Source organism: Echiichthys vipera (genome assembly GCF_963691815.1).
Source record: "Echiichthys vipera genome assembly, chromosome: 1".
Classification (NCBI taxonomy): Eukaryota; Metazoa; Chordata; class Actinopteri; order Perciformes; family Trachinidae; genus Echiichthys; species Echiichthys vipera.
In genome coordinates this window covers 36,864,874-36,891,731 of record NC_139826.1, presented here as the reverse complement: position 1 = coordinate 36,891,731, position 26,858 = coordinate 36,864,874, and the positions used below count along the sequence as shown (strand labels likewise).

The 26,858-nt window shown below is 43.7% G+C and overlaps 1 protein-coding gene across 1 annotated transcript; it reads right to left on the bottom strand.

Annotated features, from left to right (window-relative positions):
* LOC310959850 (sodium/potassium/calcium exchanger 1-like) lies at positions 1–23,829 on the bottom strand (the record flags this gene model as incomplete). Its single annotated transcript, XM_083931320.1, has 11 exons — positions 1–250; positions 1,156–1,322; positions 3,508–3,597; positions 4,890–5,135; positions 6,655–6,794; positions 9,726–9,803; positions 11,288–11,338; positions 12,660–12,713; positions 15,622–15,730; positions 18,395–18,574; positions 22,843–23,829. The coding sequence occupies 11 exons, from the start codon at positions 23,827–23,829 to the stop codon at positions 1–3; spliced, it is 2,352 nt and encodes a 783-aa protein (XP_083787446.1).
* Positions 23,830–26,858: the final 3,029 nt, after the last annotated feature.

Genomic DNA, 26,858 nt, shown 5'->3' with positions numbered 1-26,858 from the left:
TCAGATTGAAACGGGGCAGGTGAGGATGCGATCCTCCAGCATCACGCTCAGCACGAGGAACACAAAGTACAGTACGAACATGGTGAGGCCCAACTTTCGGCTCATCTTCCAGCGACAGGCGGCGATGGAGATGATGACGAAGAGGAGCATGAGGAAGAGCAGCACGATGGCGCAGAACAGGCCGTTGGAGCTGACGGTTACCGGCTCGCCGTTGTGTAACAGCGTGTAAATGAGCCACGGGACCGGCAGACTAAAAACCAGAGAGGACAGACGTCTGTGTCAGGTTACAGTGCACACACGTAATCACATTCTGAGGTATTTTTTAACGTTATATACTTAAAAAATATATACTTTTCGTATTTGACTGATATACAGTTATAACGTTTTACTTCTTTCTACATATGAAAACAAAAACACACATAAAATGTTTTTAAAAATCTATCACACAAAGATTTACCCTCTAAATGTTTTTTGTTTTTTATTAAATAACTATTTGAGGCCAAAAGAGGTAAAATTATAATTCATTTTAACTGTTGAATTTAGTACTTTTGCAGCAGAAGATGTAGTATCTAAGGATATCCTCTCGCGGACCCCTCAGATCTATCTTTTGACCTTTTGGCGGACCCCGACCCCTAGATTGGGAACCACTGGATTAACTGTATATAAAGTAGTTAAATCTAACTCCACCTCGAGACGCTACAACAGGAAAATGCTGCTTATAGTTTAAGTACTTCTACGTTTGTAAGAAGCATCTGGAATGAAGAGTTTACTCGTAATATGAATTATTATTATTATTATTATTATTATAATCATAAGAAAAGTATGTAAGGAGTATTTTTTACCAACACTGCACTGAAATATAAATAAAATCAAATTTAAAAAATACTTTCTGTCCACTGGGAAACTTAAAGATTTTGACCTTTAAGCAGAACTTAAACTTTCTGGTGTTCCTCAGGGTTCAATTCAAGGTCCCATAGTTTTTTGGTAAAATACATAAAATAAATAATAAAATGCCAAATATTTAATTTTTTTATGCAGATGATACTCGACTGTATCTGCTGGATGAACCAAATGTCTGACGACCTTTGACTCTCTTAAAAACACAATGTTCTCTCAGAGTTGCAGCTCGTACAGTAGGTCAGATCGGTGACTCACCCGACTGTGATGTCGAAGATGTTACTGCCCACAGAGCTGGACACGGCCATGTCCCCCAGACCTTTTCGGGCCACGATCACGCTGGTGATGAGGTCGGGGATCGACGTGCCGGCCGCCAGGATGGTCAGACCCATGATTTCCTCTGAGATGCCGACAGTCTCACCCACCTGTCAACAATAAGACAACAAACCGGGTGTCACCAAGCGAAGAGTACACCGTGATAACAACAAACAGCTTTTACTTTCATAACTGGTGCATTAATGTTTAAAAAGGAAAATTCAGAGTCGGGGAAAACTGCAAAAGACAAAAAGATAAGCGTCGGAAAATATACGCCTGGAAATAAATGCCTTTTACTTTCCCGCCATCTTTAAAGGTTTCTAAAATTTGGACATTAGGAGGTGGATCATCAGCGACCGTATTAGGATAGTTTGGGATTTGCTTTAAGAGATTTGACACATTTAGGAGCTGCTTTAGAGCGTGATCACACTGTCCTTTTGGCCGCGGCCAAAACCGGTTTTTCAGCTAAAGTCTAGTACCTTTAAGTAGTGTGAGCGCACCCGCTCCGCGCTCAACTGGGGCCAGCTGGCCCTCCACGGCCCGCTTGAAATAGGTGGGCTTTAGCGGAGCCGTTTGCACATGTACGAGCACGAGCGTGCGCACGTGTACGAGCACAAGCACGAGCCCTACGGCAGTAGTGTTATGTCCGCCTGTTCGGACATGTAAATAGAAGGACGGACCATGCGCGGACATTTAACAACAACAACAATGGCGGTGAAAGGTTCACGTTGTGTTTACTGCAGATTTTGGTCGGATGAAAATATTCAAAAACAGTCGACAAGACGCACAAAAACTCCGAGGTCTATGGAAAGATTTGTAAACAAAGCCACACACATGCATCAATGCGTGTGACGTGTTACGGCGTGATGACGTATGGACAGCAAGAAGCATTGGCCGTGGCCCAGGCAGTGTGAGTACAAACAGGGCTGGGGCGCGGGGGGGAGAGGGAGGGGGGACAAGTACCCTAAAGTCCGGGTCTCGGTCCGGGAGGATAGTGTGAGCGCGCCCTTAAACTCTGTAAAATACTCTTCGATCAGAGTTCAGAGGGAAAATTAGGAAGGACTTTAAGAAAGCTAGGAGATACTTTTAGTCTTCAGATGTTTTTTGATCATGGGCCCAGAAGTCCTCTTTATACATGTCGTTTTTACACTCACACTAAACAACCTGTTATTCAGCGAGTGTTAAATGTGCAGGGAGACGGTTGTTGTTGTTACCTTAAGACGCGCTCACACTGTCCATTCGTACCGTTCCCGCGCTTCACGGCTAAAGTCTAGTTCGTTTGAACAGTGTGAGTGCAACTGTACCACGCTATGGCCCCGTGCAGAGAGGTGGGCTTTTGAAAAGCACGGATGCACGTGTACGGGCAAGAGCGTGTGCACGTGTACGGGCAAGAGCATCGACGCCCGGTCCTGATGTCTATTTAAATTCGACTGTTCCTCGCGGACATTTAAAAAGATGTCGCCGCGGTTTGATGCGGAGGTGGAATAGTTCAAAAACAGACAAAACAAAATCTCCAAGGGGTGAGGACGTATAAGCAAGACGCATTGGAGCCGCGACCCGGATCATTTCAAGTAATGCGAGCGCAAACGGGCCTGGGCCACGGGGGAAGAGGGACGGGGACATCACCCTAAAGCACGGGGCACGGTACGAACGGACAGTGAGAGTGCGCCCTGAGACCTGGGATCCACGGATATGGATTTTTTAGGGCTGATGCCAACACCGATTTATTTCCCATGAACCTTCACCGATGACGGATAGGGACTGCTGATTTTTGGAGCTGATTTTACTTCTGCTTCCTCAATTTACATAAAAAAAATGACACAATGATGGGAGCAAATGTTACGAGTCTCAATTTTTTTAAAAAGGAACGTTTATTGAACTTAAAAAAGGGTCTCCAGCAGCACGGAGCTGCCTGTGGACACCTGTCTGTAAACAATGCCGGGGAAAAACTATCAGCGAACGCAGCAGCCTGCATCGGCCGATACGATACACGTCAACAACCGATGTATTGGTCTATCACTACTTTAGACGGAGCCAGGCTCGCCGTTCCCCCGTTTCCCCTCTTTGTGCTAAGATAAGCCAAGCTAACCAGCTGCAGCGTCATTTTTACCGTACAGACATGAGAGTGGTATCGATCATTTCATCTCACTTTCGGCAAGAAGGCAAAAATCTAAATATCCCCAAACTTTTCCTTTAGGTGTTGAAGTTGTAGGTGACCAGCACTCATCATCATGCGACGGGTAAAACACACCTGTGACTCAACAGAAATGTGACTTGTGTGACGTGTCAACCGACCTGATGAGCCCACCACACCATCAGGTAGGAGAAGACGCCGATCCACAGGATGGAGCCGATGAACGTCATGACAAAATACCGTCTGGACGCCTGCGAAGCACAAAAACAGGTCAGAGAAACTGTCACAGACACATCTGGAAACTTTACTATGAGGTTATTTCTCACATGTTCAGAAATGTGAAGATCTGCTCATTTCAAATATATTTATTTTTCAACATAATCAAAATCCTGCGGAAATAAAAACACGTCTGCCAGTAAATGAGTGTTTGTTTGACCGTAGTGATGAAGTGTGGCCCCCTGCTGGACGGTGAGAGGTTATTTTATTATTATTTATCAGGAAAATCATTTGTAATTCAGTTTAAATGTGGAAAACAATATGTTGATATGTTGTATGATTAAATATTTCTATTTTAAAAAAGCAAATCAGAACTAATAAAACAAAACCATGTGATTTAAATGTTGTGTTATTCTTAATTTATCATAATTTCTTCACAAACTAACAACAAGTATGTCGATGGATTATTAGGCCTCGGGGAAGACCCAGGACCAGGTGTAGAGATTAGATCTCCACACTGGCCTGGGAACACCTCAGGATCCCCCAGTTAGAGCTGGTTAATGTGGCCCGGGAAAGGGAAGTTTGGGGTCCCCTGCTGGAGCTGCTGCCCCCGCGACCCGACCCCGGATAAGGGGATGAAGATGAGATGAGATCATCCTTAAATCCAAACTTGAGGTTTAAAATCAGCCGAACATGTGAACTTTTAACGATCTCTTCCTTCTTCAGTGACACTTTCATCGATAGGAACGCGGTTAAATGAAAATGTGTTTGTCATTCAGGAGCTGTTTCTACCTCCAGAAAAGGTGGTTTAGATAATCCGACTCCCGTTCTTGTCTTTTATTTTGGTGACTACGTTGATGAAACATTCCAGGATTTTAGTTTTAAGAAATAAAACGGTAAAACCTTAAATCTGCTGAGACGTTCGGAGAGTGACCGCGGACAGAAAAGTGACGGTGCCGGCGTCTTTATTTGGTTTTGTAGTTTTTAACGGAGCAGCTTCTGGGTGGAGAGATTAGATCTCCACCTGGTCCTGGGAACGCCTCAGGATCCCCCAGTTAGAGCTGGTTAATGTGGCCCGGGAAAGGGAAGTTTGGGGTCCCCTGCTAAAGCTGCTGCCCCTGCGACCCGACCCCGGATAAGAGGCTGAAGATGAAATAAGTCATAGAGTGTGGTCTTTACCTACTCTGTAAAGTGTCCTGAGATAACTTTTGTTATAATTTGGCACTATGAATAAAATTTAATTGCATTATAAACACATTAATTGGATCAAGACAAATGTTCTCGACACAAACACATCTGCAGGTGTGTGGTCCTCGCTGATGCTCACCAGGTTGCGGACGTCTGGCAGCGTGAGCCACAGCGGGAACACGATGGGCAGCAGGAACAGGTACGTGGCCTGCTTGCGTCTGGTGTCAGGCCACTCTAAAGACAACGGTTCGCTCTCCTCCTCTTCTTCCTCCTTTTCCTCTTCCTCCTGGTTTCCGTCATCATCACCACAGTCACTCTCGCTGGAGTCAGCGCTCTCCTCGCCGCCGCTCTCGTCCTCTGAGCTCTCTGATGCTCCAGCAGCCGCCTGCAGGAGAGAGAGACGTGTTCAAAGCTTTTCTGTCTGAAGGAAACTGTTCATCTTTCTTCAGCTGCGGCGTCACAGGAACATCATTTTACATCGTGTGCTGTTTACATGGACGGATTAGGAGACAACAACAGACTCAAGTGTCTACTGTTGGTCACTTTGCATCAGTTTTTAGTCGTTTTGATTTATTTTTGCATCTGTTTTTAGTCGTTCTGCATATTTATGTGGTGGTTTTCTGTCATTTTGCATCCCCTTTGAGTAGTTTTGCATGCATTTTTATTTGTTTTGCTTCGATTTGTGGTCAATTTGCATTTATTTGTTGTAGTTTGCAAATGTTTTAGTCATTTTCAGTTCCTTTGTCCTCATTTTGCATCTTTTTTTAGTCATTTTGCATCCCTTTATGGTGATTTTGCGTCCGTCTAAGTGTTTTTGATTCCTATTATGGTCACTTGGCATCTGTTTTCTGTTAGTTTGCATCTATTTGTGGTGGTTTTGCATCTATTTTTTAGTAATTTTGAATCTATTTTTAGTCATTTTGCATCTTTTTGTGGTGGTTCTGCATCTAATTTTAGTCATTTTGCATCTTTTGTGGTGGTTTTGCATCTATTTTTAGTCATTTTGCATCTTTTGTGGTGGTTTTCATATATTTTAGTCATTTTCCCTGGACATGTGGCCCGCTCAGTAATCCCTCCATGGCTGTTGTTCCTTCATAAACGCTTGAAGTAACATCTTTTTAATGGAGCCGCGCTCATTTTAATCTCCTCTGTGCTTCCATTGATTCCACTTAAAAATGCTCTGCGGCAGTGAGAGGACTTGAGCGGAGCGCGCTCCGAGAGCCTGATTAGAGGGCCGGACGTCTCGCCCTCAGTGTCACTCACAGATTATCAGGAGCCACAGCGTCGAGGCTGTGACTCACGCAAAAGCATAAAAAAAAAACAATGAAAAAGGTAAGTGAGTCCTCTCAGGGAGGCAGGAGACGAGGGACTTCTCCTGATGAAGATGTTTTTCTGCTCCCAGACTTCATGTTTACTTTAATCCAAAGTGACAACAGCTGCTGCTGTTCTTCTAACTGCTGATAAAGTATGAAACTGATGAACACACTTTGTTTTTGCAGCCAGGCTTCGCTGGTTGGTGTTTTCTTCAGTACGTCGTGCGTGTTTTTTTTTTACTGCAGTTTGATTTTGTGGTTGAATAGTTCATACTTAACGCACGTCTTATTTCACAGCAGTCAAAGAAGAAAAGAAGAAAAAACGTCTATTAACGTCTTTTTTCAGTAATTTTGCGTCTCCTCGTAATCACTTTGGGTCATTTGTAGTTGATATGTTGGTTTAAATATATGTTTTTCAACGGTTTTGCGTCTACTTGTGTGTTGTTTTATCTTAGCAACATTGTGAGAGTCTGGGCCCCTGACCCTTTGGGCCCCAGACCCTTTGGGCCCCTGACCCTTTGGGCCCAAGTAATCTTTGTCTGGCCCACTAAACAGTACTGTGGTACTGAAACGTAGGGCGTGTCTGCGTACCTTTGACTCGTCTGGCTGGTCGGCCGTCTTCTCGCTCTTCTCTTCTGCCTTCTGAGGCTGTGAGGTGGACGGCTCGGCTGCAGCGCCCCCTGGTGCACCGGTGGCAGCAGCAGCTTCATGTTCAGGCTTGTTGTCACCATCTGGAGGAAGATGAAGAACACAGTGAATGACCAAACACACAAACACTCAGCAGAGATGTAGTGGAGATGATCCAGTATCTTTTGTTTTGGATGAACACTGCTCTCACACACACACACAGGGGAGGCTGTCAAAGATAGCTGCATTATGCTACGTTCCAGTGCCGTGGGAGGTCGGACCTTTCGGACCTCGTCGAAGTGGAACCTCCAACTCGCGAACTCGGGGGAGCTCAACCAAACCCGACCTCACCAGGATAAGTCGGAGAACAATGGCAGCGCCCGTGGAGACAATTTGTGAGCAATAAAACGTCAAAGAATAGGCTTTAAACGTTACTTCCCTGCGTGTAGTGTTATATAAGTTACTGCAGTTTTAACACAACTTGTTTTGAATATTCTGGCATGAAAATATGACACACACACACACACACACACACACACACACACACACACACACACACACACACACACACACACACACACACACACACACACACACACACACACACACACACACACACACACACACACACACACACACACACACACACACACACACACACACACACACACACACACACACACACACACACACACACACACACACACACACACACACACACACACACAATTCCTCTGCTTTTTATTTCACACTTTCAGACAAAATAAATCATGTTTTTTAAAGTTGAAGCTGACATTATTATGCTGCGTGGGCAAGTATAAAGTGCCAGAGGGAGTGATTCAAGTGTTTGGAGATAAACACGCTGTAGTAATGGAGGAAAAGGGGATTCGCACACACACACACACACGGACAGACACACACACACACACGGACAGACACACACACAGTCCCATCTGCATGCTAATCCTCGGGCTGATTGAGTCGGGCTCGTTGAGGCCTCTCCAGACTCCCTGCAGCTCCACTTTGCTCTGCACATCAGACTCTGAAGCACCTCATTATACTCCACACTGTGACGCACAAACACACCGGCTGATTGTGGAGAACAACCTCCTTCAAACCCCCCGAACCGTCTCTGATGATCCACAACCAACATTTAATTTTAGTGCTGCAGCTTCAGCACACAGACCTCTACAGGAAAAACCACCACTCGGTCACAAAACACGACATCCACCACAATATGAAGAAGGTACAGAACATGTTCAGATGATGAATATAAGACGTGTAGACGGACAGACGCATGAGACTGGACGTGGGTGGAAACGGCTAATCTACCTAGCAACTCAACCCCTAAAAATGCACTTTATGTTGTTTAATAAACACGTTTAAAGTATATATTAGGGTTTAAGAAGCAGTTAAATGGTTGGAATTAACCTTTATTATGCTTGAGTATGTTAAACATTACTAGCTAACATGCTAATATTGGCTTCAGATTAGGTTGCGTAAGAAAAACCCAGTCTCACGTCAAAATGTGGTTTAACTACATTTGTTTTTTAGTTATTATTGTGCACGGTTGTTGTTTTTTTTCATAAATATATATATTTTAAAAATCCATACGCAAACCAAACAATATGGCTAAAAATTCTTAAGAGTATTAAATGATAGGTGCTTAAAAAGGTGCGAAAATATAATAAATAAATAAATAAAATTGTAAATAAACATAAAAATTACCTCATTAATTAAATGAAAATAAAGCTACAATAGCATATTATTCAATAATGTTGAAAAGTTTCAATGAATAACTTTTTATAACTTTAAAAAGAGCTTTGACGTACAAAATAAACTCATGGTGAAATATATTAAAAGACGGTTTCACCTTTGTGTGCTGCGCATGGGTGTGTAAATGTGGTGTGAATGGTTACATTGGCTGGTACGTAGATGTTCACTGCCATCAGTGTGAATGTCTGTGTGAATGTGACAAGTGTGAAAGCGCCTTAAGTTGTCAGAAGACTAGAGAGTACAAGTCCATTTACCATCCTGCTCCAACACACCTGAGTTTAATGATTATCAAACCTGTGACGAGCTTCAGCTGTGTGATAACGAGCAGATCATTGGACTCAGGTGTGTTGGAGCAGAGGAAAACATGCAGGGCAGCGGCTCTACAGGAGCAGGGTTGGGCAGCCCTGGTATAAATGTGGTCAGTAACGCAAACGACACTTAATTAAAGATGTCACCATATGAGTATTGATATTGTTGCTGTCGGGCAGAAACCATAGGGAAGGTTTTCGTTGCCACCGTACTCTACGGGGGAATTGTTGGGTCTCTGTAAATCATAAATAAGTCATTGAGTGTGGTCTTTACCTACTCTGTAAAGTGCCCTGAGATAACTTTTGTTATGATTTGGCACTATAAATAAAATTGAATTGAAACCTTGTACGTCCAAAGGTGTTTGAGGCTCCAATGGTGTTACAAGATTTAGCCACAAGCTTCTTTTTTTAAATTCTCTTCATTGGTTAAAAAGCAAAACAAAACACATACAGACATAAAAAAGTGACCAGTAGCACTGATTTATGAAGAAAATTAAAAATAAGAAAATATGGAGATGCAAGGTTTCCACAAGACATCGACGATATCACGAGTACTGTCAGAGGAAATATGGCATTTTCACGGTTTTCACGATTATTAATAAGGAAACGTTAATTATGTCAGCCGAGTTTGTATTAAAAAGGGTTCAGCACGCACTCAGAACTGGAGTTACATCCAGGTAACAAGGATATATTACATATCATACAAGCGTGAAACACAATGAGGAGCTTTTCTGCCTCCAGGATACAAAATAAAATGTTGTTCTTCCATTTTTACATTCTTGATTCCTGCTGAGCTAACAGTTTCCACCTGCTCCCAGTCTTTGTGCTAAGCTCGGCTAACACACTTTCCTGTCTCATGAAATCAATGATGCGACTGTGACGCTTTTATCAACACGTGTCTTTGTACCTTCCGACAAAAGGAAAGCGTTAAATGCCAACGCACAAACTCACCTTCAGAGTGGCGGTGATGGGACTTGCTCTGTAATTTGCCCGAGACCGAGACGTTCACAGGCTTTACTTTGTTCTTCGCTGCAATCGAGAGAAGCATCGCTCACATTCAACAGGAGTCTTTTTGTTTTGTTTAATATCAGAGAGATACTTCGACCACGAGACGTTCGGACCTTATTCTCACACTCTGGCCATTTTGTAAACGACAGACATCGAATTACACAAAACCACAGACGCATCAACCCTGCATGTTTCTATTCTTTCCGTCTGTAAAATGGTTTTCAGATGAGCAGACTAACAAACACATCATGGTCTTTACGAACTACTAAAAAAGTGAGACTTGTTCTTGCTTTGCCTCCTCAAAAATAACACATTTACGGAAAATGTAAGATTTTGGTCCCTGTTTATTTACCCCGTATTTAATAATGTGCTAAGAAAGAAAGCATCGGTATATTGAAGAGGATGCACTCGTTTAAAAGTCAACACATTTGGGCTTTTTATGAACTGAGATTCTGTCATTAACATCACATATTATTAGCCAGTGTCTCACACTACTCACACTCTGGCCATTTTTTAAAAGACAGACATCGAATTACACAAAAACACAAATGTATCAACCATAGTGTATCAGAATCTTGTGATCAAAGTTTCTATTCTTTCCTAGAAAAGAGTGTAAAATGGTTTCCAGGTGTGCAGACCGAACAAAAACATCATGGTCTTCACAAACTACTAAAAAAGCGAGACTCGCTCTTGCTTTACCTCCCCCAAAAGATTTTGTTCTGTTTATTTACCCCATATTTAATAATGTGCTAAGAAAGAAAGCGTCCGTACATTATAGAGCAGGGATGTCAAAGTCAAATACATCAGAGGGCCAAAACAGAAAATTTGCTACGAGCCGAGGGCCGGACTGGTTCAATGTTTATTAAAACATATTAAAATGATTGCATATAACCTGTTGAACCAGGACCTAACACAGTGTACCGTATTTTAATTAATGATTAAATGAATAATCCAGTATTTTTGTACGGCTCTTTCAGTTATTGGGCTGAAAGTTGACATCTGCCCTGAGGGCTGATGAATAATGAACTTGCGGCGCTGCAGTGAGTTTGTGGGCTACCAATGCATTGTGGGTAATGTAGTTTTGGTGCGTGAAAAACACCAGCAGGCGGCTGTGGCGTGCGGGCCGGTTCTAATACTAATCAAATATCATCCCGGGGGCCAAGATCATTCATTCACGGGCCGGATCTGGGCCCGCGGGCCTTGACTTTGACACCCATGTTGTAGAGGATGCATTCGTTTAAAAGTCAACACATGAACTGAGATTCTGTCATTAACATCACACATTATTAGTTTTGCAAACAGCCAGTGTGTAAAAATAAGGTCAGTGATCCTCACGACAATACGGAAACCACTGGATTCAAACAAGCGAACATGCAAACGTCCAATAAACACAAACACACATCGAATACAACAACAACAACTGTACACCGGTTCAGAAACACTTGTGGGACAGAAGCAGAGCGGACGGAGCACCACAACACCGACACGACACAGGAACGTCTTACCTCTCCTCTGTACTGACCCCTCCCCTCTGACATCACCATTAAAGGATGTCTCTGATTGGCGGAGATACACATGACATCATCAATAAAACATCATCATTCTCCTCCAGTAATGTGACACTTAAAGTGCAAATCCGGCTCAAAATTATCCCGCGGCACACACATCAAATTAGCCATCGAGATGTTTTTTTTTCATGTATGAACTGTTAACGGAGAAATTCGGGGGAGAGTCGCTAACAGCCGGACGTGGCTAACAGTGATTAGCTCGGGGCAGCACGGTGAAGGCATTCAAAGGTCTTTTTTAACCACTAATACTGCTGAAATAACAGCAAACCTCTGCAGCAGCATGAGAAGAGTCCCTACACACAAAACAAAGCAGCAATGGGCTCCTTCCTTTGGGATTGACTTTGGTAATCCACTGTAATGGACTTAACTATGAGAGGAGCATTCAAACACACTCTGTTTTCCAAATTTCTTTATTGAATTTTTGAAAAGAAAGGTCTAACACTTGCATACTGCGTCAGAGCATCTGCTTTAAAGTGGAAAAGATATGACCCCAGCATGAATCCCACTAGTATTCATGCTGAGCGGAGGCCTCGGGGAAGACCCAGGACCAGGTGGAGAGATTAGATCTCCACACTGGCCTGGGAACGCCTCAGGATCCCCCAGTTAGAGCTGGTTAATGTGGCCCGGGAAAGGGAAGTTTGGGGTCCCCTGCTAAAGCTGCTGCCCCCGAGACCCGACCCCGGATAAGAGGCTGAAGATGAGATGAGATGAATCCCACTATCCCTCCCAACAACCCACGTCAGACGTAGTCACAGTAAATAACCAGCATCTAACATCAGTAGATAATTAAGGTAAAACGAGACAAAATGGAGTAAATAACTGTAACAGCAAAAGTAAATCAAGTCAAAACACTTTTCATAAACTCTGGGTTCACTAACGACGTTGTTGCTGCTTTGTTTTGTGTGTAGGGACTCTTCTCATGCTGCTGCAGAGGTTTGCTGTTATTTTCAGCAGCATTAGTGGTTAAAAAAGACCTTTGAATGCCTTCACCGTACTGCCCCGAGCTAATCACTGTTAGCCACTCTCCCTGATTTCTCCGTTATTAGTCATTACACAAAAAAATGGCTTATTCCGTGTATTCAAGTGCCGAAAAAGACCACGGGATGATGCTGCGCCAGAATTACACTTTAATTGTATGCAACTAGATACATTGAACACTGAAAATGAAGCTGGAAAATCAAAGAACTTTGCTCGTCGAGTTCCTAAATTGTAATTAAAATAATTCTCAAAACAGTGCGAGAATTACATCACAACAACAAGACTCACGACAACAAACAACAGCGTGGCGACGTCTCGCTGCCGCTCTTACCTCTTCTGGCTTTCCTGGGCCCGGGGGTTTTCACGGCCCCTCTAAGGGCTGCCTCTAAAAAAGGAGGAAACCCACAGCAGCCTTTTTTTAAATTCAGGGCCTTTTTTCATTTGTAATTGCACCTTTTGTCAACGCACAACCTGTGAGAATCATCCATCTGTGCTGTGATCTCTCAGAGTGATAATCGAAACATATAATAGTGTGACAGTCACAGGGGACAAAAACTTAAGTAACTTTTTCAATGCAGGACTTTTACTCATGATCCACTAGAAGTGTGCGGTGTTGTCTGCGTAGACCAGGGATAGGCAATTCCAGTCCTGGAGAGCCACTGTCCTGCATTTTTTAGGTTTCTCTCTGCTCCAACACACCTGAGTCTAATGATGTGCTCGTTATCAAGCAGCTGATGCTCGTCACAGTTTGATTATTGTTAGACTCAGGTGTGTTAGAGCAGGGAGAAACCTAAAACATGCAGGACAGTGGCTCTCCAGGACCGGAATAGTCTACCCCTGGCGTAGAAGCTTCCCTTTGCCTGTATTGCCGGACAAGGGAGTTTCTCGGTGTAGGCTTTGTGACACCCCTCCCCCTCAGCGTCAGATACTGACACAGGGCAGCGTGTCAGAACACACACAAACAGAGACAATGAAGCTCTGAATTCACTTGTAATCAGTGCAGCACCTTCTTGTGTGTGTTAAATTGTGCTTTCAACGTAACCGCGTTTTTTCCTCAGTGAACGCCGCTCGCTCCCCGTATTCAGTCTCTCGGAGCGGCCGACTCTGACTGCTGTGCGTTTACAAACCGTAAGCAAAACTTCCTACACATTAAACCTTTAGGTTAAAGATCTGAATACTTCCTCCACATCTGAGTTTATGCAACTAAACAGAAAAAACACAGAAAAATAGTTCAGTTTTGCTCGAGCGGGACTTCCTGAGGTTCATGTTTGGGATGTCGATAGTTTACCGCAGTAACGACACGGAGCCGGTCTCAGCTCCGGTCCCACCGCTGCACCGGCTCCATAGAGATAAAGAGCTTGGTCTGCTAGCATGCTGGCTCTTATCCAGCTTTTATTAGCCTGCATTGAAAAGCTGATTAAGGCTCAGCGGTGGCCGAGCGCTGTGAGAGCAGAGGGAACAAATGGCCCGGTGAGTTCGAGGACGCGCTGAAGGTCGTCACGCTACCCGGACTTACAGGAAGGGACGGGGCGGACAGACAGACGGACGGGGCCGGAGCTGAGTCACTGCAACGTTCAAGTTAAACTACCGATAAATCGTTTGAGCAATTCTTCAAGCAGAAGCTCCATCTGACAGCTCTGGTGTTAATTATATTAACTGATATGATGTTAAATAAAATGACATAATATTTTGAAAATTTCAACCAAAAACAGGATTGGGCTGAAGCAACTTGCTTTTATTAGCCCACCCTAACACACTTGTGTGAGAGGCTTAGAAATACATTCAATTATCTCCTTGATCAATGACACGTCAATATTATTACAATCCACAGATCTCTTTTGTTTACATTTGTTGACCACTTCTAAGATATCACTTTCACACACTGCCCTAAGGAACATTGACTTCTTGTTGTTTTCAAGAGACACATCTGAAGCAAGAGTATGAGATCTATATAAAGCAGAATAATTGGATTATTATTATTATTATTATTATTATATTGTAGAAGAGAAATAAACAGGACAACATTAAATTGATGTTGACAGTGACAGTAACCATGTTTGTGTCAAATAATACCAAAAACTGAAGATTTATATTTATTTGCATACAATAAATAAATGATATATGTATATAAATAGTCATTAGGAGTGTTATCCTAGGATTTAGGATTATTTTGCATCATTAATCTATTTAAGAGGAATGTTATTTTATTGTTCTTTGGCATTAAAGATTAAATCTGATGAACAAAATAACATTAACAGTATTTGGTTGTTCTTAAGGTCATAGTGACGCAAAACAACATTTAAAATACACCACAGCAGCTTAGAAAGTTTTAAAAATGATGCGTAATATTTTCTCTTTGGTGTATTTATTGTCTGTATTGTTGTATTTTGCACCTTAAAGTGCAGATTTATGAGAAACTATTAAAACCACTGCATCTTTCTCCTTTAAACCCCTACGGCAGCCCGCAGGGGTCGGTTTTTACCTTTTACCTGTGACTGAAAACCGAGATCAAATGTTTTTTTTGGGGGCTAGAAAAAATGTTTTCAAGTCGTCCAGTAAAATTCTTCGGTTTGGATTCGGCAGAAAGAGTGACGCGTAAAAAAAATGTATTGTGTCTCAAACAGGAAGAGGATAGTCGTCATGGAAACGGCTTTGGACACGGTCAATAATGTGTGACGACGTTTCACGCCCATTATTCTATTTTGTTTACATTTCATTTATTCTACATCTTACTTTATATTCATGCTTCACCTTTCTCTTCACTTGTATATTAATATAAATTTTAACTTCTGCACTGATTTTGGGTTTAATTAGGTTTCAGCTCTTTTTACTTTTATATTTTTATGTTGAATTCCCCAAAGTCAAAAGCAACTGAACTTGGTTATTTGTCTATTTCCTCGACAAATAACCAAGTCCAGTTGCTTTTGACTGAAATTGCTTCGGGGATAACGACGACCTGGACAAATGAGAACATTCACAGGTTTATGTTGAATTGTTGAAGAAGCATGAGAGTCAATAAGGTCATTGCCAACAACTGCTGCTATAATTGTTGTGCATAAGACAAATAAACCATCTTGAATATGAACCTGGATCTGCCATAAATGATCCATCACAACTCTGCGTAAAACCATTTAGTTTGATGTGATTTTCTGGGGCCTCGTCCTAGTTGTTCTAACCGCGACAAGACTTTCTTTTTTTTGTTGTTGCACTTTAACTCCTTCTAATCTCGTGGGTCACCCCGCTGCAGATTTGATGTCGTTACTGCAGAAGTCACCGTTGGTTCTGGTTGTTACCTTCTCCCAGAGGGTCCAGCGTGTGGATCATCAGCTGGAAGATGGTGCTCCTCAGCGAGGTGTTGTGGAGAGACGCCGAACTGCCGCCTCGCTGCAGGACGGGATGCACCTGCAGGCCGGTACACACACACACACACACACCGTCAGAGATCAAACTGCAGCAGTAACTTCAGGTAAGGTGATGTTAAATAAGTGCAAACCTTTGAAGGCTCATAGCACCTTTGTATTTTGTGTTTAATAGTCATTCAAATGACTTTAAATTTCACTAGTTAATGTTTAAAACACTCTGCAATCTGCACTTTTGTTTATAATGCCTGTTAAAATGGAAAATGACCAACTTCATCGCTAACTGACCTTTTGCTAAACTCCTCCCTCAAACAGTCAAATTGTCAAATTGTATCTTAGCGACCACTTTGCGGTGACTGCATAGATGCTTCCCGCTGCCTGTATTGTCCCTTTTTTATATTTTTAGAGATGCACAGGGGAATTTCTGGGTGTAGGCTTTGTGACGCCCCTCCCCCTCAGCGTCAGATACTGACACAGGGCACAAGGCAGCATGCCTGTTACGATTTTCAGCCAATACTAAATGACTTTAAATTTCACTCGTTAACGTTTAAAACACTTTGAAATCTGCACTTTAATCTATAATACCTGGTAAAATGGAAAATGACCAACTCCGTTACTAACTGACCCTCAAACAGTGATCGTCAAAGTGTATTTTAGCGACCACGATGGTTTTCTCTACATGTTAAAGCATGTTAGTGCAGTGACACACACAATCCTGTAGTCGCCTAGGCAACAGTCTGTCGGTGGAGTTTATCACCAGATGTACAGCACACAAAGAAATCACATAACTTTTCACAAACACCCAAAATGCTTCATCTGTATTAAGGTCTTTGCACACAGTCGGTATTTTTCATACATGTTTTTTTAATCTGTCATTTAGAGAAAAACGTAACGCACAGAAACCCACTGGAAATTTGCAAAATGAGACAAAATGGTTGTTTTGCGTCTTCTCTCGCTCCTTCGCTCTCATTTCCTCTCTCCACTGAAGGTACACAGCTGTTCGCCCTCTCTCTGCCTGCGTCTTGCTCCCTGAAGACGTCAGCTGTCCTCCCTCTCGTCTCCGTCCGAACACTCTCGCTGCTGTCCTCGTCCCTACTTCGTCTTCGTCGCTGACCTCGTCATCATCATCCACTTGAATAAAACTCTCTCACCTGTTCCAAGTATGCTGCAATCTGAGTCAAGTTTAAATTCTGCCTCTCTGTCGTAAAATGTAGTTGAACGTAATCAGTTTATCAGATGGTTTGGATGATGATGTTTGCATGTGCGGTGACTCTGTGCGGTGACTCGGTGCGGTGAGGTCAAGTGGCTTTTGTTCTAACTATTATGCATTTATTCTATCTATTCTTCAGTATACTTTGGAGTTCGGCGATCAGTACAAACACTTAATTAAATTGGAAGCAAAAGACGTCATTGCCTGCTATGAAAACCAACGCAAAACACCACAGTGGATTAATGTGAGTTTACCAGTTCTTCAAGGGAAGCATCACATCAGTAAAGCCAAATTCTCCAAATCTCGACCAAACTTTAATACCTTCAAATTTGAATTTCGTAACTATTGAGTCTCTCCAGATTATCATCCAGACATCCTTCCATTAATTGCATGTATATAGGTCCTGTTTGTGCATGTGTGTGTATTTCGGGCCTGTGTGTGTGTAAAATGTATAATAACAGAGTGAAAAAATTGAATTTTGATTAATAAAGTAATTCTTCTTCTTCTCCAGATCATTAATAATAAGAAATGTAATTACACCACAGATAAGTTACTGACTTTTTTAAAGATTTATAACAGTATAGCAAGCGTCTTAATTTAAGTTCTTTACATGCATCTATTATTACTTTATTTACTGTCTTTTTTTTTCTCTATGCCTTTGTACTTATTGAGTATTCTTATGTAATGTCATTATGATTTAATGTGTATTGTTTTCTGAAAGGAGAAAGAATTGACTCTTTACACACATCTATCTTTGTCAAACATGATGCCACACTTTTCTGGTTGTACTATATTTGTTCAAATTGCAAATAAAGAATATATATAAAACATCTTTTTTTAAAAAGCGGCTTTTGACGGATGCAAAAAACAGAATAAAAGCTGAAAGAGTCTGTGTGTAAATGTGATTGACAACGTGAGGTCGTATTTACTGTTTATGTTTAAACGTGGGACAATTTCAGGGGGAAAATATGGACTTGGTGCAAAACGGGCTAAACTTAGAGGGGCAGATTATGCTTATTTTCAGGTTCATGTTCAAAACACATGAGTTTTCTCTTTCACAGTCTGTCTGAGTACATCTGCGTTCACCCTCTGTCTTAACTCTCTTTAAAATGTCTGCTCTCACTGTTTCAGTGCATCAGTCGTCTGCGTCTGTGCTCTCGGCGTCTTTGCAGCCGGGGAATGACTGTAACAGCAACTTCTACCTATATATACATATATATGTTGCGACATCACAAAAGGTACAGGAGGCCCAGACGGATCGTTTTTAAGTCACAGTTTCTGAATACGGGCTGTGTGCATTTCTCTGTGTTCAAATAAAAGACACTCAAATCTCACTTTTAACAATATGGGGCCATTAAAATAACTTTTCAGTGATTTGCAGAAGTTATTTTCCACAATCACAGAACATAAGGTGCAAGAGAAGCTCCAACAACCAGACTGAAGAAGACACAATGTCAATCTAACTCCAGTTCACACGAACAAGTACGTTTTTCTCACCTTGAGCCTTGTTTTGTCCTCTTGTGGATCTGATGGCAGTTTGTTGTGTTGAGGGGTGCTCGGAGGAGGTTCAGGTTCTCGTTTGGATTTATCTTCAGCTTTGGGCGCAGGAGGAGGAGGAGGAGCAGCAGCAGGAGGTGGAGCAGGAGGTGGTGCTGGTGCTGGTGGAGCTTCACTCTCCTGTAAAGTCAGTGACAACTTAGTTAGTTGCACCTCAATGCAGTTACATTCATTTATGTATGCACGGAGTTGTTTGATCCAGTGTGAATCACACATTCAGTTGTTCAGATGTTAGATTTAATAACGATGGTTTGGTTTTGAAGCTGAATCTAAACCAAGATCAAGTCTACCATCGGTCAAGGACATCGTTTCTGGGGGTTAACAGGTGGACACACACCCCCCTTCCCCCCAGGTGTGCAGCAGTGTTCCTGGGTAGACGTGGGACAAAGGACAGTCCAGTAATCCAATCACTGCTGTATGAGTTTAACACCCTCAGCAAAAAAAACACACACCGCTAACCTTAAGCCTTAAAGTGGATCCTGCTTTATTACTTCATCCTGAGGCCCCTGTGCTGAAATCTAGTTTCAACACCCTCATGACCATCTGCTGCTTACACGGTGCATAAAGCTTAATTTAGTTGTGTTTAATTTACCACACAGCAAGTCTGGGAGAAGATCTGGGGCTCACTCAGTCGTCTTTAGACTTGCTCTGTTGTCGATTGTTGGTTCAAATCAGTTGTTGAGGCACTCACAGCTGGTGCCAACATTGGGTCACATGCAAGAACGTTTTCATATTCTTCCCCTTCACCTCTCTTAGTGTCAGATTCACCAAACTCTTAACTGCACAAACCTGATATGAGTAGATGCAGGTGCTCGTTTGTGATATCTGATCTTGAGTATAATACGCTACAACATGATCTACTGGGCAAATAAAAAATAAAAAAATGTATGCCTGAAAACATCCCCACATCTGTCACTGTTTGTTGCAGTTAGATGCTACAACGCTGCAGGGGGCGGTGTGAGTGATGTTAAGAAGATAGACGTAATATATTTCACAGGAGATGTAGAGGTCAGTATTCCCTGCATTCCCCAGCTTGCTTGTGAAGGCACAGCTGAGGTGGAGTGCCCATGTGACCAGAACGCCCTGCACCTGACTGCCAAAACGTTGTCTTCTTTGAGCGCAACATGGTCGACCACTACAAAAAGGCACTGTGAGGATTCCCTAAAAGTCTCCTTGAAGAGCTTTGGATTTGACACCAAAAGCTGGGTGCTGTGAGTCGGGCATCACCGGACTAGTCTCGATTTTCAAGCAGCGTTCTGAACGCAATTAGATCGACCTACAACCAATCGGAGCACCGGTCCGTTTGGAAGCGACTGGGTCACAAAGTTTTTCAAAGTGCGCTAGAATTGTACGCAAGAAATAGTCAATACAGTAAGAGAGGATCGAGTCATATTCCACTGATGCTGCCTAGTTTGGCCGTTTTATCAAGCTGCTGGAAATCTGTCGGAAGGGGAGAGAGGCCAGACATATTTGCCAGAGCAAATGAAACATGAGCCGAGCAGGATTGTCTGGTTTCTCCTAGTTCAGGACCAGCCTGCCTGGAGAAGATGAGTCCAGGATAGTGCAGAGCAGGAGAAGCTCCTGTATAATGTTGAAGAGGAAGGACTTGTGTGGCGCTCTACATCAGTGGCGTCCAACCATCAAAAGGTTTCTCACCCCAGATTCTAATGATCTGCTCATTATCAAGCAGGTAGAGCTCGTCAAGGGTTGGATAACGAGAAGATCATTATAATCGTTTGTTTGTGTGTGTGTGTGTGTGTGTGTGTGTGTGTGTGTGTGTGTGTGTGTGTGTGTGTGTGTGTGTGTGTGTGTGTGTGTGTGTGTGTGTGTGTGGGGGGGGGCTCTACATCCTCCCTGACCGCTCCAGCGTGCCAGAGAGGTTCAGGCTCACGTTGTTCAGTTCAGCATTTACCAAAACACAACATAATAAGACGTGCCACGGTCATGGACGTATTCTGAGCCAACGGGCCCCTGGGCACAGACATGTGAGGGGCCCCCCACTCTGTCTGTAGGAACAAGACACATTTAGAGAGTCGACTTTTAGTTTTTTGAAGTTGTTCTGGGTCACTTTGCACTTAGGGTTGTGGTCTTTTTGTTCCTCTTTGTGGTCATTTTATGTCCATTCTTAGTTGTTTTGTACGTCTCGTAATTATTTTGCATCTATGTGATTGTTTTGCATGTATTTTTATGTTTCTATGTCATCGTTTTGTTTCTCTCTGTGGTCATTTTGCATCTGTTTTTAATCATTTTGCGTGTCTTAGTGGTCATTTTTTGTCTCTGTGTTCGTTCTGTGTCTATTTACAGTCATTCAGCATGTCTTCGTGTTCGTTTTGCATCCCATCAGTCATTTTATGTCTCTCTGTGGTCATTATTGGTTGTTTTGTGTATGCGTGTGGTCATTAAACAACTCTCTGGGATAATTAGATGTTTTTTCCCTGCAACATTTTATGAGTCAGGGCCCCTGACCTTATGGGCCCCTTGGCCTGTGCCCGGTAGGCCCGTTCAGTAATACATCCACGGTCACGGTCAACATCAGCCATGATGGAGGAGCAGGGCGAGGATTACAGAGGATACATGTTCCTTTTAGATATCGACTTGCATAAGGACCCTGACGGAGTCGTCATCCAGATAAAATCCGTTCCCAGTAAGTTGACAAACCCTGATGCACATGGTTCTGTTTGATGTTGTTCGGTGCCGATCCAATCTATTCATAAGAGATGAGTCCTTTGCCTCTGCACCATGATCCTTAATGATCCTGTATCCTACAGTATATTCAACAGGTATCCTTTAACACATTCAAAAGAGATAAATACTAATGTTGGAAAATGCACATACTGGAATTCCTGGAAGAGGACATTTTGATTCCCAGTAATTCTGAGCGATTAATGTGGCGGCACATACTGGACTGCAGACGTGCTTCAGGCTAATTGAAGCATGTGCCGGCGAATCTTGACATACTGACTCGCAGCTCTGCATGTTAATTACAGGCTCAGACATTTACTGCCCTCTCTCAGCTGCAGGAAGCCGTTTCGTCTGCAGACGTTCTGCGAGAAGAACAAAGCCCTTTTAACAAACGACATTATTCCAGTTTCATTCTAAATGAAATCTCTACATCCTGGTATTTCAGGGCTGTGGCAGAGAAATCACTTCATCGCCGTGACACCTGGAGTCCTTTCTGTTCAGCATCATCAAAGGATTTTTACACAAATACAGGCTGTCACCTGCTCAGACCCACAAATCACCGTCCCTCTTTCAGTGGATCTGGGCAGGCAGCAGCGGTCCCAACTGTGAGGAGATGAAAGGGGAGAAAATACACTGCGTACAGAAGGAAGTCTGTGTGGTAACTGCTCTGCAGAGACATCTGTGTGCTGGCTCTATCTTTTGTCATATCTGTTTTTTCTGGTGCGAATGCAAAATAGTTTAAAACCAACACCTGTTAGGAATCATTCAACAGTTCATTACATTTCAGAATGATGAGGATGCATCTCTGTCTCCTATTGTCACAGAAAACAGCAATTTATTAAAGGAAAACTTCTGTATTTTCCGATTGGACCCTGTTCTCCCATGTTTTTGTGTCTAAGTGATTAAAACCACATTCAAACAACAACATTTCTTCTGACCCCAACCATGTTCTGAGCAGTGAGTGTTATTTGTAACCATTAAACCAGAGGTATAGGACTCGAACATTGAATACGGTCAGACTGAAGCACTCTTCTGAGCACCAGTCAATCCTCCGACTAAATATTGCACTTAATCCTGGATCAAATGCGCGTTGACGGGCCTTTACGTCCTCTGATATTGTAATGTTCTGTTGAATGTGAACGTTTCTGGGTCCTGTCCTGATGTCTTAATGCTCGTCTCTTCAGTGAGGCTGTAAGCGGAGCTGCTGCGATGCAAAACAAGTTTCAGATTGGTTCTGACAAATACAGTAATCATATCGTACATGGCTCGTTTGTGTGACATCCTGATGTGTTTTTAAACCCTCTTAATGAAGCACAAGTAGAGTTTTTAATTCACAATTACTGGATTCTGTCGGATCGTTGTTATTATCACGACATCTCCGACTGCACTTGAAGACAGCTTCATTTCACAAGTAAGAAAAGAGATGGAGGGACCTGGGCTTTCAGTGAAGCATGGACTTGTTTGTTTTTTTAATGTTGCAAATGAGTGAAGGAGCCAAACTGTGGCTATAATAAGTTATTAGAAGTTACCAATATTGAATCATACAGCTGATATGACATTGAGGAAGCAGTTTAAACCTGTATTTCCTTATGAAATCAACTCTGATTGATCATCATTGGCGTGTGTTGCATCCTTTTTCTGTGATAAATCTACTTAAACGTCCGTCTTTAAGCTCCTTTTCCCCCAGATGTGTGTCACAAACTGACCTTCTCCGGCTCCTCCGCAGTCCACACCTTGACGATACTCATGTGCTTGTTGATCTGGGTCTTGACGGCGTGTTCGATCTGTCTGTTGAACTTCATGAAGCTCACGTAGCTGATGTAGCCCAGCACCAGCATCATGCTCTCCCACCACAGGATCGTGTTGTCCAGGAAGAAGATGATGAGCATGATGAGGTCCACGATGTAGAAGGTCACGTCCCTGAAGAGCGGCCACCAGGTCAGGTGCAGCATCTCCCGGGAGAAGATGGCGCACATGCCGATCACAAACAGGATGTTGAAGACGGCCGAGCCCACGATGGTGCCGATGCCCACGTTGCTGTGGGAGATGAAGACGCCGATGAGGGAGGTGAAGAGCTCGGGGGCCGAGCCTCCGGCCGCCATGAAGGTTGCCCCGGCCACGTCGTCAGAGATCTGCAGCTTGATGGTGATGACCTCCAGCCCGGGAACAAAGAACTCATCGCAGACGATGGCCAGGGCGACAAACATGTAGATCATACCCAAGATGTGCAGGCTCACCCAGCCCTGCCGTCGCTGCTCCACTGAGAAGAGGTCCTCTGGGAAATCTCCCTTCCTGGGAGGGGGCTGGTGTGGGTGATGAGGGTTAGCTGTGGTGGTTTGTGGCGGTGGACTTGGAGTTGAAGGAGGTTCGGGAGGTTGAGGATCTACGTAGATACACTGTTCAATATCTGTCCTGTTGACGATTATCACCGGCACAGGTTTGGTGCTCTCGGGTGAGACAACCTCCTCTTCTTCCGTCTCATTGGAAGCCATCACCTCCCGAATCTTGACCTCCAGGACACCCTCGTCCCCCGCCACTGCTCCGAGAGCGTTATCCCTCTGGGAGGAGGCTCGGGGCTCCGACAGCCTGGCCTTCAGAGTCAGCGTGTAGACGAAACACAGCAGCACACCTGAGATGAAGAAGAGGACGCGACTGCGCTTGAGTCTCCTCCTCGGAGGCGAGCGCGCGATCATTGCCCTCGTGGTCTCGACTCCAAAAACTGGAAGTTATGTCAGATGCATTGCTATTCCTCGATGGTTCCAGCTCCGTTGTGTGGCGAGAAGGCGCCGCTGACAGGGAGGAGACACACACACGGACGCAGAATGTGTTTCATCTTCTTTTTTTACAGCGGGCAGCTTCAACCTGTGGAAGGACTGGGAACACAAAACAGTTAGAATCACATCATCATGAACATGTGTGTCCTGCTTGCATAGCTGCAGAGGCAGGTCTAATGGAGAGGAGAGGTGTGTGTGTGTGTGTGTGTGTGTGTGTGTGTGTGTGTGTGCTGGGGATGCAGACAGCCACCTGTTACTATGGCTACATAATCACACAGGCTTTGGCTTCTCACGAAACAGGAGTGCATTGGAGTCGCACTCAAATGTTAGGATGGAAAGAAATCACGCTTCAAAATAAAACATTGAAATCCATAATTATATTTAGCGTGAGCGCGCGCGCAGTTACAACGTGACGACATGCGCACCTGCGGTAAATGAGCATTAATCAATAATTAACCCCACGCCCGCAGCGCATTGAGACATCAGTGTTAGTGAAACCGTCCAATCTGGGACTAAAAAGCGCGCGCCGAGGTTTAATTGTGGACTAATTGAGGCCAGCGCGGATTAATCGCGCAACAAACCGTTAATCTATTATTCCGTCACCTCCCAAATAAAGACAATCAAAGACACAATATCATCCAGAAAACAGTGAGAGTGCAGTGAAAGGTGCTGCGGGTCTCACCTGGAGCCGCACGGTCCCTCGGTCCCTCGCCACTGCGGACAGCCGTCCCTCCAGCTGTGCGTAACGGGCGCAGAGATGCTGACTCCGGGTTTTGCGGGAGCTACAAGGGCGCACCGCATGTCAGGGCTTGAACCAAGCTCAGCATAATGCCGCTAAGAGGATTAGGAGCCGAACACCTCTCACCTTCCCCTCTCACACATAACGCTGTGTATCAATACACCAACGTTCACAGCTGCGCGGGTCGCAGCTGCTCGGCTCGAGGGGGGAAACTTCGGAGGCGGGGGAGCGCGGTGACCGTTGGATGGAGAGTGATTATTGTTATTAGGAGGGGGTTTGCGTGGTGGTGATTTTGGGTGTGGGCAGGTGGAGCCTCGTGTTAGGAGTGTGGAGGTTTATTTCTCTAAAAGAGCGAAGCATGAAAAAGCAGGTGGATAAATGAGTGTTTTCCTTGGATTGGTCTGTCCCTCGTGTTGTGTTTGTTTGTAGCTACACACACTTTTGTGCGTTTTTCTCCATATAACTCGTGTAAGTGTGTTTTGTAATGTAAGCAGGACGTGAATTTGCTCAAAGGCGTCCCTGTTTAATCCACTCACAGCATTTTAAAATGGAAAATGTCAAGTTCACATATGGACAAAGTGTCTAAAACACACACATATGGTTTGTCATTTAATGCTGTAGGATAGTTAGTGGAAAAACATACTTTTACAAATTCCAGGTGCACATTTTATGTCATATGTAAAGTCCTAATTCAGGGTTTATCAATGATAAATCAAATTAAATGTGGACGAGCCATAAAAACCTCCTAAACCTTGAACAAGAAAGTTCAACATTGTACCTCCAGTCTGAGTCCCGCTCACCCTCCCAGGTGTTTTCAATCATTCTGGTTGATCAGATCTGCGGTGAGGTCACTATAATGTCCACATAAGGCTGATAAAAGGTTTAAGTTGTCCCTCCCTAACAGATGCAAAGAGCGAGTGAGCTGTCAATCAAACAGTCTGTGGTGCAGCCACAGAACAGGACCAATCAGACAAAGTGCAAACACCTGTGAGGTGCGACAGGAGGCCCAGTTATCTCCAGCTTGTGTCCTGGTTTGGGGGCTGTTTTCTGCAGCAGGAGTTGGGCCTCTTGTACAGCCACATGTCAGGGTGAATGAAAATGTTTGTGAACCTCCTTCACGATACCAATACGTTCACTGCAATCAGCTGCAATTTTCCTGCAAGACAATGCCCCCCCTGTCACACTGCAGAACAGGTTAAGCAGTTCCTTGAAACAATGACCAGCCCAGATGTTATGTTCTGATAACATGTTCACACCCTGATACGTCGGGTTGGCTGTATGTTGGTAAATAGGGGTTAAGGGACCTTTAGGAGACTGTAATTATTATGGGATGCTACGTTACGTGTGGAGCACGTAAAAAACAAAAAACAAGAAAGTGTTGATCTAGACATGAGGCTGAAGCAAAACGTCTGTGCGTGTCTTTCACACACAACACCAGAGTCCAGATCTAAACCTTGTAGAGAATCTCCGGAAAATTCTTGCCGACAAAGTAATGTCTAAGAAACCCACTACAGTTACTGAACGGTGGGAGACACTGAAGAAGAACGGACGCAGATCAAACCAGAGCAGAGTGAGAAACTAGTGATGTCCTGTGGGCGCAGACGTGCTGAAGTCATTCAAAGCTGTGGCCTCTACACTTCCTGTTCATGTTTGAGTCCTAGAGTAGAAAACATTGTTTAAATCTTCTCTTCTGACACAATCAACACTGTTTTCTAATTTAGATCACTGTTTTTTTCCCACAAAATAAAGGTTTTTGTTGAAGAGCCCATTCTATTCTTTCAAATTCTGACAATAAAATTATAATTATGGCTTAGATTTAGATAGCATCTTTCTCAGTGCTCAAGGCGCTTTACAGAGTCCAGGTTTCATTCATTCACACAGACGTACGTGGTGGTGGTAAACTACGCGGTAGTCACAGCTGCCCTGGGGCAGACTGAAGGAAGCGTGGCAGCCAATCAGCGCCTACAGCCCCTCCGACCACCTCCTCAAACATACTGCAGTCACACACATTCACACGAGGCAAGGTGGGTGAAGTGTCTTGCCCAAGGACACAACGACCATGACACAAGTAGGGCAAGGTGGGGATCGAACCGACCCTTCGGACATTGGCCGACTCATTTCTGAAGAAATCCAGAATGAATACTTTGTTCTCTAGTTTTGATCTTCAGTGTATTTTGCCTAACGCACAACCGCAACATCTCAAGTTTGA